We start from the raw sequence: 13,549 nt of genomic DNA on the forward strand, positions 1-13,549 counted from the left end.
AAAAATACACAATAAAACATGGCTGATAGAGTATTGTCAATTAGCAGTTATTTGTAACTAACATAAATGAATAAATATAAAGGATTTGTAGTTAAAATATTTTTTTTTGCAACTAGATATTTCCAAAGGCTCTATGTATGTCCATGTTTAACTTGGGTATAGCACACTACAAGTATTATTTATTTGCGTATGTGCTATTAATTTTCCTTTCGTTCTTGTTATTGACATCTATCTATACCTCTAATGCATGTATAAATATCAATATTAATATTTATCTTCTATTTATTGAGCCCCTTGAAGAAGTACTTTATTCATAGTGGCAAAAATAAATTTGGTAACAAATCCTTTATGAATAGATATTATGAATGTGAACTGGAGGTCAGACTCTGCTAAAATTATCACAATTCACCATTTTGAAATGATAGTTACTAAGGCGAGAAGACAATTATGCAGAGTTTAATTAGATAGGAATATGTGAGTTAACCGGAGGGGGAAAAAAAACCTGAAATATAATCAGCAATTCAGATGCAAGTGCTTTTTAGCATTTTGAAATAATAACTATAAAGCCACTCTTTCTGTTGACTTTTAATTTGCACTTCTCTGGAAGCCTGATTGTATCCTAGGCCTTTCTTATTGATTGCTGACCTTTTCCTCTCATTTGATGTCAAATCCCATGCCATGAATGCATCATCAATGTAACAAGGCCCAAAACAGATTAGTAAATTGAATGTGACCATGAGAAATAGATCCAATTCTTGACTTAGCAGAGACTACAGAAGTCTTTTCTCTTCTTATTCCATTTTATTTTTCCTAGTACATTCATTTACCAGTTCACAACTAGCAATCAAATCAGTGATGATTTCAGCATATTATCACCAAAACTTTTGTTTCGATGTTTTCTTATGAAAGGGTAGCAACATAGTCTTCTTGATTGTGAAAAGCTATTGTCAGGTCAAGTCCTTTTTATGCCTCAGATTTTGGAACACAAATTTTTAAGATTAACTCTAAGGCCATCTACTAAAGTGCTATCTAGTCGAGACGGAAGAAATGACTAAAGTGTCTTAAATTTCTATTATGTTAAATATCCTATATGGAGCAATGATAAGCAACTGAAATAGACATATGAAACAATATATTTTTGGTATATTAAACCTATGATATATTATCATGAATGTCTCAAATATTAATATGATGATATAATATGATATAGTTTAAGATCTAGTTAGTAAAGCTGGAAGATAAATCAATAGTGGACTATGAATTGTCACTTTATCTAATGGTACAACAGTTAGCATTATTATAAAATCTAAAGATGTCTTCTGTCTTTATATATGTTGAGACTCTTCTACCTCTCATAGGAAAGGGACAATATTAATGTTCTTATTTAACTCACTGCGCCATGTGTAATATACATGTGACTTTTAAACTTGCAATTACAAAGAATACAACCTGCTACAAAAGAGTGCCAAGGACCCCTTCATGCTCAGAATCCAAAAGGGAAAACCCAGAAGATCTTATCAGTACATAACCAAGCCCCTTTGGTTCTCATTTGGAGTTATGAGATAAATCATTTGATTGAATTGGTACATCGGTCATTTATATATATATAAATATATGTATATGTGTGTGTGTGTGTGTATACATATATATATATATATATATATATATATATATATATATATAATCTGGTTTAAGACTTTGATTAAGTTGCTTAATATTATAACATGCCAGACTTGAAAACACTGAAAAATTAGTTTTTGTTTTCTTTGTTGTTTTTATTTTGTTTTATTTGTTGTTTGGGGGGGCCATGCAATAGTATTCAAAATTCTCCCAAGATACGATAGTGATTTTTTCACAATTCTTTTCTCAAACTTAGCTGCATGTTGGGATCACCTGGAAAACCGTAAAAACTGCTGATATCTGATTTCTACCACCAGAAATTATGACATAATTTGGATGACAGCCTGGACATTGGGTCTTATACTATCTCTGCCAGGTGATTATAATGGGCAGCATACCTGGCATCATGGGTGTATATAAATATGATATTCTCATTACAATTCACTGCTGGATTGCCACTTAACTTTTTAAATCATCCCTTTGCTGAAAAGATTGTCTCTCTTCCTCTCTCTCCCCTCTTAACTGCAGAACTTTCTGTCAAAACTGAAATGTGACTTATCAAAAAAATCAGTTACTCTGCTACATATATTCTAATTTTTAAAAACATGTACCTTTTCCATACATGTTAAAGGCAAGGACAATAGCTTTTAGCAGTGTTTATTTTTGTTAAAAGAAACTTATGGAATTGAAGGTTAAATCACCTTCTGATTGCACAGATTAAACAAAAAAAGTATTACATATTTCAGCTTTACAAAGCATCTTATTGATTTAAAAAGATCCATACTATTGATAAAGTTCATGATGTCACATATATGTAATAAGGAGACTAAAATATTTATTTTACATATCTACAACATGTATTCTCATATTTCTAGATCAACCACAAATCATACAGGAAAATATTTAGGTACATGGAAAAGCTTCAAAACATAAAAAATTAACATTTTGAAAAAAATCACACGTGAAAGCTCATTAAATAATAACATTGACAAATAAATAGTTCATCAGTTTTACTTATTAGCTGCTGCCATGCATTTCTGGCATTCCGTTCTAAGCAAGGGTCAGCATGCAGGGTATAATTTCATACTATGAGACTGTCAAAAGCTACAGGGCTGATTTTTGAAGTGAAATGTCACAATATCTTGCCCTCTTTCAAAGGGGATCACTCATGGCTACTAAACTGTTACCATGAAGATTACAAAAAAAAAAAAAAAAGCACCTTTCTGAAGTGTTACTGTGAAGACTCGTGGCAACTATTTTTTTTAACTTTTTAATTTTGAAGGGGTTTTGTTGGGGATGGGAGTGGGGATGGGTTGGGGAGTGCAGGGTAAAGGAGAAGCCCTTTTCTGTTTTAAAAAAGTAACGATTCAGTGATGTATACAGTACCACCAGTCTTTCAAGAACCGTGGGGAATTAAATCTACAGGTTGCCTAGGGTTTAAATGCAAATCGCCCTCCTGGATATGCATACATCTTGAAAAACTGGAAAAGGAAAAGCTCTTCCCAAAGAAGGTCCTGATACTTAGGACAGCTTGGTGGGTTTGATCAAAGCAGAAAGCATATATTTTCAAGTAACAGAATAGCAATGGCAGGCTCGAGTCTTCCAAGCAATCGAATCTGTAAAGCAGATGGTTACGAGTCAGTCTAGTTCGGAGAGTCTGAGTTCTAACTCAGGCTGTGCTTGCTGGATTTGCTGGCTCTTTTCCGCTCTCTGTGGTGCTGGGCTGGCTTGGCAGGCGACATGCTCTCAAAGTTGTGACTGGACTCGTTGTGCTGCCGAGTGTACCTCTTGCATTTGCAGGCAGTGACCACTGTGATTTTGTAGGTGCGCGTGCTGCCATCTTGGCACTGCAGCTGGATTCTCTGGGTACGTGTTTTGTCATTGACACACCTCCATTCCTGAGAGCTCCTCCTGCTCCAGTACTTTGTTCCATAGCCTCCTCCAATCCAGTTGGGGAGCACAGGCAGGGGCAAGCACTCACCAGCACACACCAGCTCTTTCAGAGGGCTAATGCTGGTGCACTGGCCATCAGAGATGTATTTGGTGGAACGCAGTTCCCGGCAACCCACTTGAACTCGAGCTGCAGGAAACAGAAAAGAATGTGCATTGAAGACAAGAAGCAAATGAACACTTAAAAAAAGAAAAAAGTAATCTGCAGTGACAAAAATTGTATCCAAATGATAGCAAACTGTTAAATAGAAAGTGAACCCCGACTTTATTTTCACAATGCAAAAGTCTGCCTGGATGATTATAGAGATACTTTCATGAAAATTATCGGTTTACATGGCTATACATCTTTTGAAACAAAATAAACTAGGCCTGATTTCTGTTTTCATGGATAACGTTAGCTAACTGCTTACTAAAGTATTCGAAAATCCCATTGTTTTTAAGACTTATTCCCCAGCAGGGGTTAAGCAGCTCTTACACTTGTGTAAAATATTCATTCTTCAGTAAGCTAAAAAAGAGCATAACGTTCTTTTTCTCACAGGTCGTATCAGTTAATATTTGCAAGTGCTTTTAATTAGTTTTTTTTAATCTACTGGGAAAATGTGGAAAGTATTTAAATATTGTGTACAATGCATATGCTCTCTACAATATTTTGTTTCAATTAAAAATTCAGCTGCAGAGACTCATACATACGTATGTGTACAAAGTCTGACGTTTTGCATATCAAACTTAATAACTACATTTTAAACATAAATTCCCAAGCTATCTTTTAAAAACAAATATTAAAATGTTTGAAATGCAAAATGTCACTACAACTCAAAATTTGAAGAATATAAAAGCTCCCAAATCAGGAACGTATGGTTGCCATAACAACTTGGCTACATTTCCATGAATTTTATGGCAGAAAAATGCCTAACATGTCTGATTTACAACTGCAAAAGGAACCATGGTGTGTTTGTTTCCTGAACATTGGTCATGGCAAACTTTTTGTTTAGGTATTTGAATTTGGTAAGTATGTTCTCTAATTGGCTGTTTCTGGTTGCATGCCTTATGTAATTAAAACAAAAATTAATCTTGAAATATTTGAGTTTTCCTCTCCATTGCTTTGTTATCCAAACTCGAGGAGAATGGCCTATAACAAACTTGAAAAGAAATCAAAGCTTCTTAACCAGAAAGAATGTTTATAAGTACAGACTGCCGAAATTCGAAAGATAAAAACTCTAAGGATCATTGAAATGGCCTTGCCCTGAAGTGGAAAACCGAAAGCTAATTTGGAGGAGATACTGACTTAGGAGTTGTACTTTGTCTCTCTGCCTCAGTACTTTGGAGGTGAGAGATGTAGCCTAAAGGGATGCAGTAGTTTTAAGACAATTTATGTAGCTACACACACATCCGTACACAGTGCGGGAGTAAAATGAAAGAGCAAACTATTTGGCTGGTCAGTGTGCTCTGCCTGTGTGACTGATTCCAGCTTCCCTTCCTACATCTGCCTTAGGAATGCACCTGGAAACAGCCAGAGATGATTTTGACTTGACTAGCTTTTTGTTCCCGTGTACACAGGGACTCGGCTTTTTTGCAGTGACAGCTCAGTGACAATGAATACCCACCCCATTGCTCCGTAATCTAATAATAAGCAGATTCTTCCTGTGTACCTAAAAGCAACTCTCTTCACGAAAGTCAAAACACCTTGGTTTTCTCAGGAAGACATTAATAGTCATACTTGCTTTGCCTTTTTCAAGGTCAAAGCTACTTTTAGCAGTTGAATGGAGTTGAGATGGAGCAAAAGACGTGGGTCAGATTTCCTGGGCACTGTTTCTCTGTGTCTCTCTTAAAACCTGATTGTTAGCATGGGAACTTTTCTTGAAGGAAAGAAGTGAAGCAAAAGTTAGGAGAAGAAATTTGAATCCCTCCAACTAGTGGTTCATTAGTGTGTCAGTTGAGGAAACAGAAGACAAAACAAATACTTGCTGTACAAAATAGTATTGTCCTGTTATTATTTTAAAACTCTAAAGTCACAAAAGTTTCCCCAGTCTTTCACAGAAATATACAATTACCCAAATCTTGAACTGGTTAATAAGTAATTATCGCAGAAAAATATGATTCTCCAGTATTTTTAGATACATCTCTCTTTTACACCAATCATCATCAAAACTCTCAACTATTTCAGTGGACATATTTTAGAAATCTGTGTGAACCATCTTTTTTTCCGGAAAGCCTGTGATTTCCTATACATACTTTGCTTAGTTATGTTTATACACTTTACCACAATTGCACATGTCCTGAAATACACAGAAACCAACCTGAGTTTCAACTATCCAGAACACTTTTTTTAAAAAATTCTCATTTTGCACGATTTTTAAAAAGCAACAGTTTAATTCCTAGAAACATTTTCTTTTTTGGATGCTTGATAGAACTTAAGTACACGCCTGCATTATCAAACCACTGTTTCAGTTATATTAACTTTGTAGGGAAGAATGCCAATCCACACATGCAGTAGATTACTCCCAGATTGTTTAGCAAAATATACATGGTTCAGGTTAGTTAGCAATGAAACAATTCTATAGGAATGTGAGCTAATGCTACCAAAAAAAGAAAAAAAAAAACCCAAATCCAGGCAAGTAAAACACACTTACTGTTCCGATCCAGTCCAGTGTTACTGAAATGCCTGCCTCCATTTCTGGCTTGATTCATCGTGCTGTTGCTGCTGGTGTGTGCTGGAACAGGTTTAACCACATGTGAATAAAGGATTTCTGTGGCATCATTTTTAAAAGCCAAACAGCTTTTCATTAGGATGCATGCAAGGGGAATGAGATAGAAATGAATGGCAGGAGGAAGCATGGTGAGGAGAGGATTTGCTTGGCTGAAGAGCTGGTTAATTCCTTTCCTTCTGCTGCTTCTGCACTGTAACTGTGAAATTCCTCCTCAAGGTCCCCTTTATATATCCAGTGAGGTTTGGCGTTCATTCAGGTGTAAAGTTGTATAGAGCTTCAGAGTGAAAACACAGAGAAGGGGTGGGATCCCTACATGACCCTGCAAAAGAATTTTACCAATGGAAGAGAAGACTACAGAAAAGGAGGAGCTTGGTATACAAATTGCCTGAAATTTCAGAGTTGGGCTTCATCAGTTTCTGGGAGCTAAAGCAGTCAGGCACATTCTATAGCAACTCCAGAGTATCTCCCTCTCTGCCATTTCCTTTCCTGAATCTAGTTCACATTCGGGTTTAATTTAAATGAGAATGCACTGCTGTTCATTTGAAGAGATTTACATTCCCTCAGTTGTTCTGTACTCCCCTCAGATTTTAGAGTATTGAGGGTAGGGAGTGGTCTCGTCCCACATAATAGGAGGAATTCGTTTGAGTTTTGTGGGACTTGCACAAAGCACCTATTAAACATATTTTGTTTCTCAAGAAGCAAACCAATATATATTTTTTCCCTTTAAAGTATAAGGCACACAGAGCTCAAATCTGCCCCCTGGACACACTTAAATAATGCAGCTTTGATCTGCATGAGCCGCTGCTCTGCTAGGTAAATTATTGCCAGGGGTTCTGTGTGGAGAATAATGAGCATAGCTCTTTCTGCATTAAAGTGGCTACTATCAATTTTCATCTGGAAAAATATGTCACAATCATGAACATTCATAGCATGATTTTGCATGAGAAAAGCCATTTCTGACAGATTATGGCTTAGCAAATTCAAAATAATTTTTGCTAGGTTTTGCATGTGCTGCATAACACACGTTCTACCTGTATTTACTAAGCATTTTGTTCATTGCTTCCTTTGACTCAGCTGCCCACGTAAGAAATGAGTACTTTCCTGAACTTCTTTATCCACCCCTGCAACAGATGTGCCATTTACACTGTGATTCTCCATTCCTTAAAAAAAAAAAAAAAAAAATCATGAAATTTCATCTGATTTATGGGACATTTTGATTGGAATAATTACACACTCCGAACCCTCTTTGCCGTTTTAGATCTATTTTTGCCTTTTGTGTGGTTCTGAAAATGAACTCATGGCATGGATATTTTGTATCTCTACCCTTTATAAACTTTTAACAGCTATCCTATCTATCTACTTACCCATCTATCTACCTACCTACTACCTGCCTATCCATGGTGCCAAGGGGCACTATTGACAAGGAGGAATAGATAATTCTTTGTTGTGGGGTGCTGTTCTGTGAATGTAGCTCTACACCTGGCTTCTACCCTCTAGATGCCATTAGTATAGCCCCACCCCCTCCATTATAACAAAAAATGTCTCCAGCCTTTGGCAACTATCCCCCGCAGGCTAAAATCACCCTAGTGGAGAACTACCGATTATCTATCCATCTATCTCACTATAAAAAGAAAGTAAAATTAAGAATAAAAGACTAATTATTTAAAAATACTAAGAAATTACGAGGGTTTTTTAGAAGAAAAGTATTATTATGGTTTTGTTATTTAAAATCAACTACTTGTCTTTTAGAGGTAGATACTGAAATATTCTTCGATGAAATGATACGATGTCTGGAGTAAACTTCAGAAATAATTTGGGAGGGGATTAGTTAGAAATGTGGGCGAGGCAAGACTGGTTTAAAATGTAGTTATTAAGTTTGATATGCAAAATTTCAGACTCTGCACACATACGTATGTAGGAGTCTCTGCAGCTGAATTTTTAATTGAAACAAAATACTGTAGAGAGTATATGCATTGTACACAATATTTAAATACTTTCCACATTTTCCCAGTAGATTAAAAAAAAACAATGTCAGGGTTAATGGTTGTTAGGACTGGATGGTGGATATTCTATTTACTCTTGTGTATATTCAAAATTCTACATAATCAAAATTTTAAAAAACTAAAGTAAAACAATTCAATTTAATGTGTATGGCTTAATAACAGATCCCTATCCTAACGTTATATGTAGTCGTTTATTCGAACATCTTTTCTGAAAAATAAGATAGCAGTTTACTGCATGCACATGGAGATTATACAACAGGCATCCATCTAAAATACTAACAGAAGTTTTTATACTACTTATCAGGGTACTTGATATTAACTACATGAAGTATGTTAATATTAACCATTGACCAGTAGACCTAATGCCTAAAGGAAGTAAGAGGGTCAAAGTAATCTAATCTCTTCCCCATTACCTGTGTGTGTGTGTGTGTGTGTGTGTGTGTGTGTGTGTGTGTGTGTAGGAGAAGACACTTTAATTTGCAGTTTATTATGGTGGGTTAATCAGTTTGACTGAATTTATTTATAATTGTTAAATCTGAGCCTAGTATTCTGCCTGATAATACCTCAGGCAGAAGCAAATTAGGGATGAGGGCAATATAGTTGGTGCATGTGGATAGGAAAAATTCTGAGCTCTTAGGTCCAATACTTCTCTGGGGACCAAATTAGAAAACTACTTTGATAAAATAGAAATAATCATAAATTTGGTATTTAACAGTTCTTCTGTCCAGTTTAAAACTATTTCATTAGGAATAACTACAAACTCTAAGATTATGGGTAGAAATATTTGATATAATTGATTAAGAAAGTATTGCCCTGAACAAACTATGTTCTTTTTCATCTCCAAAACTCTGTATGTACATGTTTCTCCTTCTGCTTGGAAAATCTTTCTCTAATACTTTCCTCATTCCCTTCTTCATTGGCTAATACATGTCTTTCCTTCAAATCTCACTTTTGATAGAACTAGAACCAAGGAAACTCCTTTGCTGTCTACCTCCTCAAGTCTGGAGTCATCAGCCCATCCATTGTGTCAGAGTGGTTAGTTGTCTGATGGCTTTGAAAGCCTTGTGATACAAGAATTATTCTTATCTTATGGATAGTGTTGAATGAGTGGATAAATTAGTTGTTCAAAAAAAATAGAAAAAACTATCCTTTCACGTACTCAGAAACTGGTTAATATTTGTGGTAGGCAGTCATAAAGATGGCTCCTAATAATCTTCTACTCATGGTATTTACACCCCTGAAGCAATCTGCTCCCGAATGTGCATTGCACCTAGTCACTAACTGCTAATGAATATAATATAGTAATGAGATGTGAATTCTATGATTAGGTTACCAAAGGACTATGACTTCAGACTTCCTTACTGGCTCTAGCTCTCTCACTTGCTTTGCTAGGAACCAGCTACCATGATGTAAGCTTTCCTGTGGACAGTTGGCACAGGGGTCAAGGAATGGATGTCTCTTACCAACAAGGGAATGAAGTCTTCAGCCAAAGAAACCGTGAGGACCTGAATTCTATCAATAACCACATGGGTGAGTTTGAAAGCAAATCTCACAGTCAGTCTTTCAGGTGAAGCTGCAGCCCTGGCTTAGGCCCTGTGATGTTACAAAAGTCTTTAAGCCAGAGGCATTCACAGAAACTATGAGTTAATAAATGTTGTTTAAACTAAGTTTGGGGGTAATTTGTTACATATCCATAGATGATACGATATTATCTGTTTAAAAATGAAGATATAGTAATTAAACTATTAATTTTGTGAATAATGTTAGAGCCTTGGAAGCTTTAGATGCGTAATCATTCAATATGGTGACTGGGCAACTTCCGTTCTTGGGGCTTTGAAACCTATTTTCCAGTCCTCAGCTGAGTTATCAATGTTGTTCTGTTATTAACTATCAAATAACAATATAGAATTACTACTATTGGTCTGATGGGCAAAAGCTGGAAAGTAATTTTAATGCTTTACATAGTATTGTTGATCATGTGAGCCCTAGCACTAGAATCAGAAAATCTAAATTTGAATATTATTCCTGCTCTTTATAATCTCTTTGAACTTGGTTATAGTTCATGAAACTGTCTAAGTTGGTTGCTTCATGTGTGAAACATGACCAAACTTACCTACCTCACTCAGGAATAAAAAACATGAAAATGTCTAGCATAAAACCTGGCCCAGAAGAAGTGTGGAAAAAATAGTCACTGAATATGGTTTAAGAGTACTGTTTCTCATTAGAGTCTTTGAATTTAAAAATGAGTTTGGAAAGATTAGAGAAGTCCCCAACAAATACAATTAACTCAATTTAAGGTGGAGAACAAAAGTTAAAAGGAAGGAGATTGTTTAGCTTAATTAAATAAATAATAAAAAATGTGTAAATGTTTTTTGCTTAAAAATAATTAGCCTGACCAATTGTTTTTTTTTTAATCTCTGACAGGGGAAGAACCAGAATAAATTTTTATTTATTGAATGCAACAATGACCTATATCTGGTCCTCTGTGGATTTAAACTATGTTCAGAGAGTTCCAGTTAATAAGATAGAGCTTGTTAACTGGCAAAGCAATTGACCATCATCAGTTTAGAAGAAAAAGAAAACTACTATAGAATCCTCAAGCATAAAAATCCTTAAAAAGAGGATGGATTAACATCTTTTATTCATTTCACAGCATTATGTGTTGAGCCCAGTATTTGTCAACGACAGGGTAGGCCAGGGTCTGCAAAGCTGAATGGAGCTTGCTGTCTTCCTTTTCCCAAAAGTTCCTGTTTAGAAGTCCACTAAAGGAATTCCCCTTAACCTGATCCTTCTTAATGATTTTTTTCCTCCCTCATCACCTTTATTAGTTGTCTCTTTATTTTTATTTTGTTTACATGCTTTTTGGTTTTATTTGTAAAATAAATGTTTTTGTTGCTGTTACAAGCTGCCCCAACATAGATAACATTTATTGATATAATGCCCAGTGTCACCTGAAATAAAACCCAAGTGGAAATTCCAACTCCAGTGGATGTATTTTTAGATGGAGTTCTCAATCTTGGCCCTATTGACATATTGGGCCAGATAATTGTTTTTTATGGGAGCTATCCTGTATATTGTAGCATGTTTAGCAGCATTCCTGGGCTCTATCCATCAGACACCAATTGCACCTCCCTCACCTAATTGTGAACAACAGAAGTAGCTTCAGACATTGCCAAATGTACCCCTGGTGTGCAAAATAGGCCTGGGTTATAAACTACTGGTCTAGGCAAATTCTCCAGTAAACTTCCTAAAAATGCCAGCAAGCTACTATTAAGGAAAACCTCCCATGCAAGCTCTAGGGAGGAGGTGAAGACAGTCAGGGCTTCCATATGATTGTACAAACTAGGGAGAGTAGTAAGTTGTCCTTTCCACTGGCCTTTGCTACCTCCCACGGTAGGAACCGGTGTCCTCACCGTGCGTTCTGCTCATGCAAGTCCCTGAACTCAGTGTGACCTAAGTTGGTAGCATATTAAATAACCTGTCCCCAATAGTGGGAGCTAGAATTAGTTTTGTTCCACAAGCTTGATAGTTGTTCTAAAACCATATTTTACCTGGCAACTTGTTAAATATGCAAATTCTGGGCCTGACCTCAGACCCTGAGTCAGAATCTTCTGGCGTAGAACCCAGGAAACTGTGTTCTAACAAACTCTCCTAGTCATTGTTATACATGCCAACGTTTGAGATGCAGTGCTCTAGAATACACCTGTGCTCTGTCCCCATAGTCTCCATTACAGTTGCCTAATCTGTTTAACTAGGACTCTGCTCCAGATTCTTCTAGTCTGCACAGTCTGATGACAGCCGGGCGGTAAACCTTAGCTCAGTCGGCCAAAACCGGAACCCATTTTCTTTTCCTGTATTTATTTCTCCCTAGGGCCTGGATATTCTTGGTGTCTGCCAGTGACTGATTAATGCCTTGATCCACAGAGATGGACATGACAATTACTACCTATAGTGAAATCATTGCTCACTAGAAATTTTGGCAGCCATATCTGATTCTCACAGATCTCAGTGTTGACCCAGATTTAGGCAAAATACTTTAATCACTGTGCTTTTGATTGTTGTCCACCAACCTCAGGAGCATTCCACAGACACCTCAGGCTCCTAGCCCTGGCAACATGCAGTCTGGCTTCACTCTTTCCTGGGGAATCTCTTATTCAGGTACCAGTGGGTCTCCTGGCCAAGCCTAAATCTGTTAGGTCCTTCCATCACTAGCAGAGACTTAATAGTTTGTAGCTCCCCGGTATGTCAGAAAACTGGAGAACAAAAAGAACATAGTAGAGGAATGGGCCCAACACCACTACAGGCTTTTCTGGGAAATTAAGGTGCTGCAGAAATTTCTGATTTCAATTCTGATATATTTTTTAATTTTTTAATTTAATTTTTATTTTTTTTCCAATTCTGATATTTTTAATGAAGTAATCTGCTTCTAAGTTATGTACAGGTGGAAGCTGTGGTGTAGGGGCCGTGCCACTACCATGTAGCTGGAAACAAGGGTATGTGGTAGGGAACATGGAAAACGAGCGTGACTGCATTGATTAGAAAGGGAGATTGGAGCAGGTCATTGACTACAATCCTGCTTTGCAGGTTTGGAAGTTTGGATATAATTTGGTAGACAATGGAGAGCCATTGAAGGATGTGGATGTGGATGTGTGTTTATTTTTAATTTCATAAAATAAAAACACCATGTAACTTACACCCGGGTAAAGTGACAAAAAATTTCCAGTACCCAGAAGTCCCCCTCTGTCCCCTTTCCTAGTAACCATTTCCTTCCTCCTCGCTAAAATAAATGACTGTTCTGATTTCGGACGTCAGTTACTAATTTTGACTGGTCATTGTTGTATACTATTGCATCACATAGAGATCCACAGTGTATTTATCCAGTCTAGACTGGATGGATTCTAGCTTGTGACTATTAAGAATAAAGCTGCTATGAACATTCTTGTACCTGTCTTTTGAGGCATCTATAGATAGACATTTTGTTAGATATAACTCTGGTCATAAAATGCATGAGACTGAGGATGTTGTATATTCAACTTTAGTAAATAATAACAAAGAGTTTTCCCAAGTGATCTCATTAACTGAAATGTCCACTAGCCCTGACAGATTTTAAGCAGGGGAAGGCCAAGACCAACACCGTTTCAGGACACTGAGTCTAGCGGCAATGTAGGAAATGGGTTAGGTGGAATTACACTGGTCCACAGGAAGGGGGCACATTATTTCAAGAACTCAGGTGAAAAATAATAAAATCCTAAACTTGAAGGAAAGAGG

The 13,549-nt window shown here is 36.6% G+C and overlaps 1 protein-coding gene across 14 annotated transcripts in view; it reads right to left on the minus strand.

The window, feature by feature from the left end:
• Positions 1–2,325: 2,325 nt before the first annotated feature.
• SOSTDC1 (sclerostin domain containing 1) overlaps positions 2,326–13,549 on the minus strand; it is a 56,952-nt gene continuing 45,728 nt past the window's right edge. For 12 of the 14 annotated variants that reach the window (XM_073898917.1, XM_073898922.1, XM_073898913.1 and 9 more), the window contains 3 exons: positions 7,320–7,438; positions 6,201–6,597; positions 2,326–3,700 (listed from right to left, as the gene is read on the minus strand). In XM_073898917.1, coding sequence (XP_073755018.1) covers positions 3,285–3,700; positions 6,201–6,405 — 621 coding nt within the window. In that variant the 5' untranslated portion in view covers positions 6,406–6,597; positions 7,320–7,438 and the 3' untranslated portion in view covers positions 2,326–3,284. Of the gene's footprint in view, positions 3,701–6,200; positions 6,598–7,309; positions 7,439–13,549 lie in introns of all 14 variants that reach the window. The other 2 variants (XM_073898923.1, XM_073898915.1) reach the window with 2 other exon arrangements.

Source organism: Callorhinus ursinus, unplaced genomic scaffold, assembly GCF_003265705.2.
Source record: "Callorhinus ursinus isolate GAN/ISIS: 27379988/994484 unplaced genomic scaffold, GSC_fseal_2.0 scaffold12, whole genome shotgun sequence".
Lineage (NCBI taxonomy): Eukaryota > Metazoa > Chordata > Mammalia > Carnivora > Otariidae > Callorhinus > Callorhinus ursinus.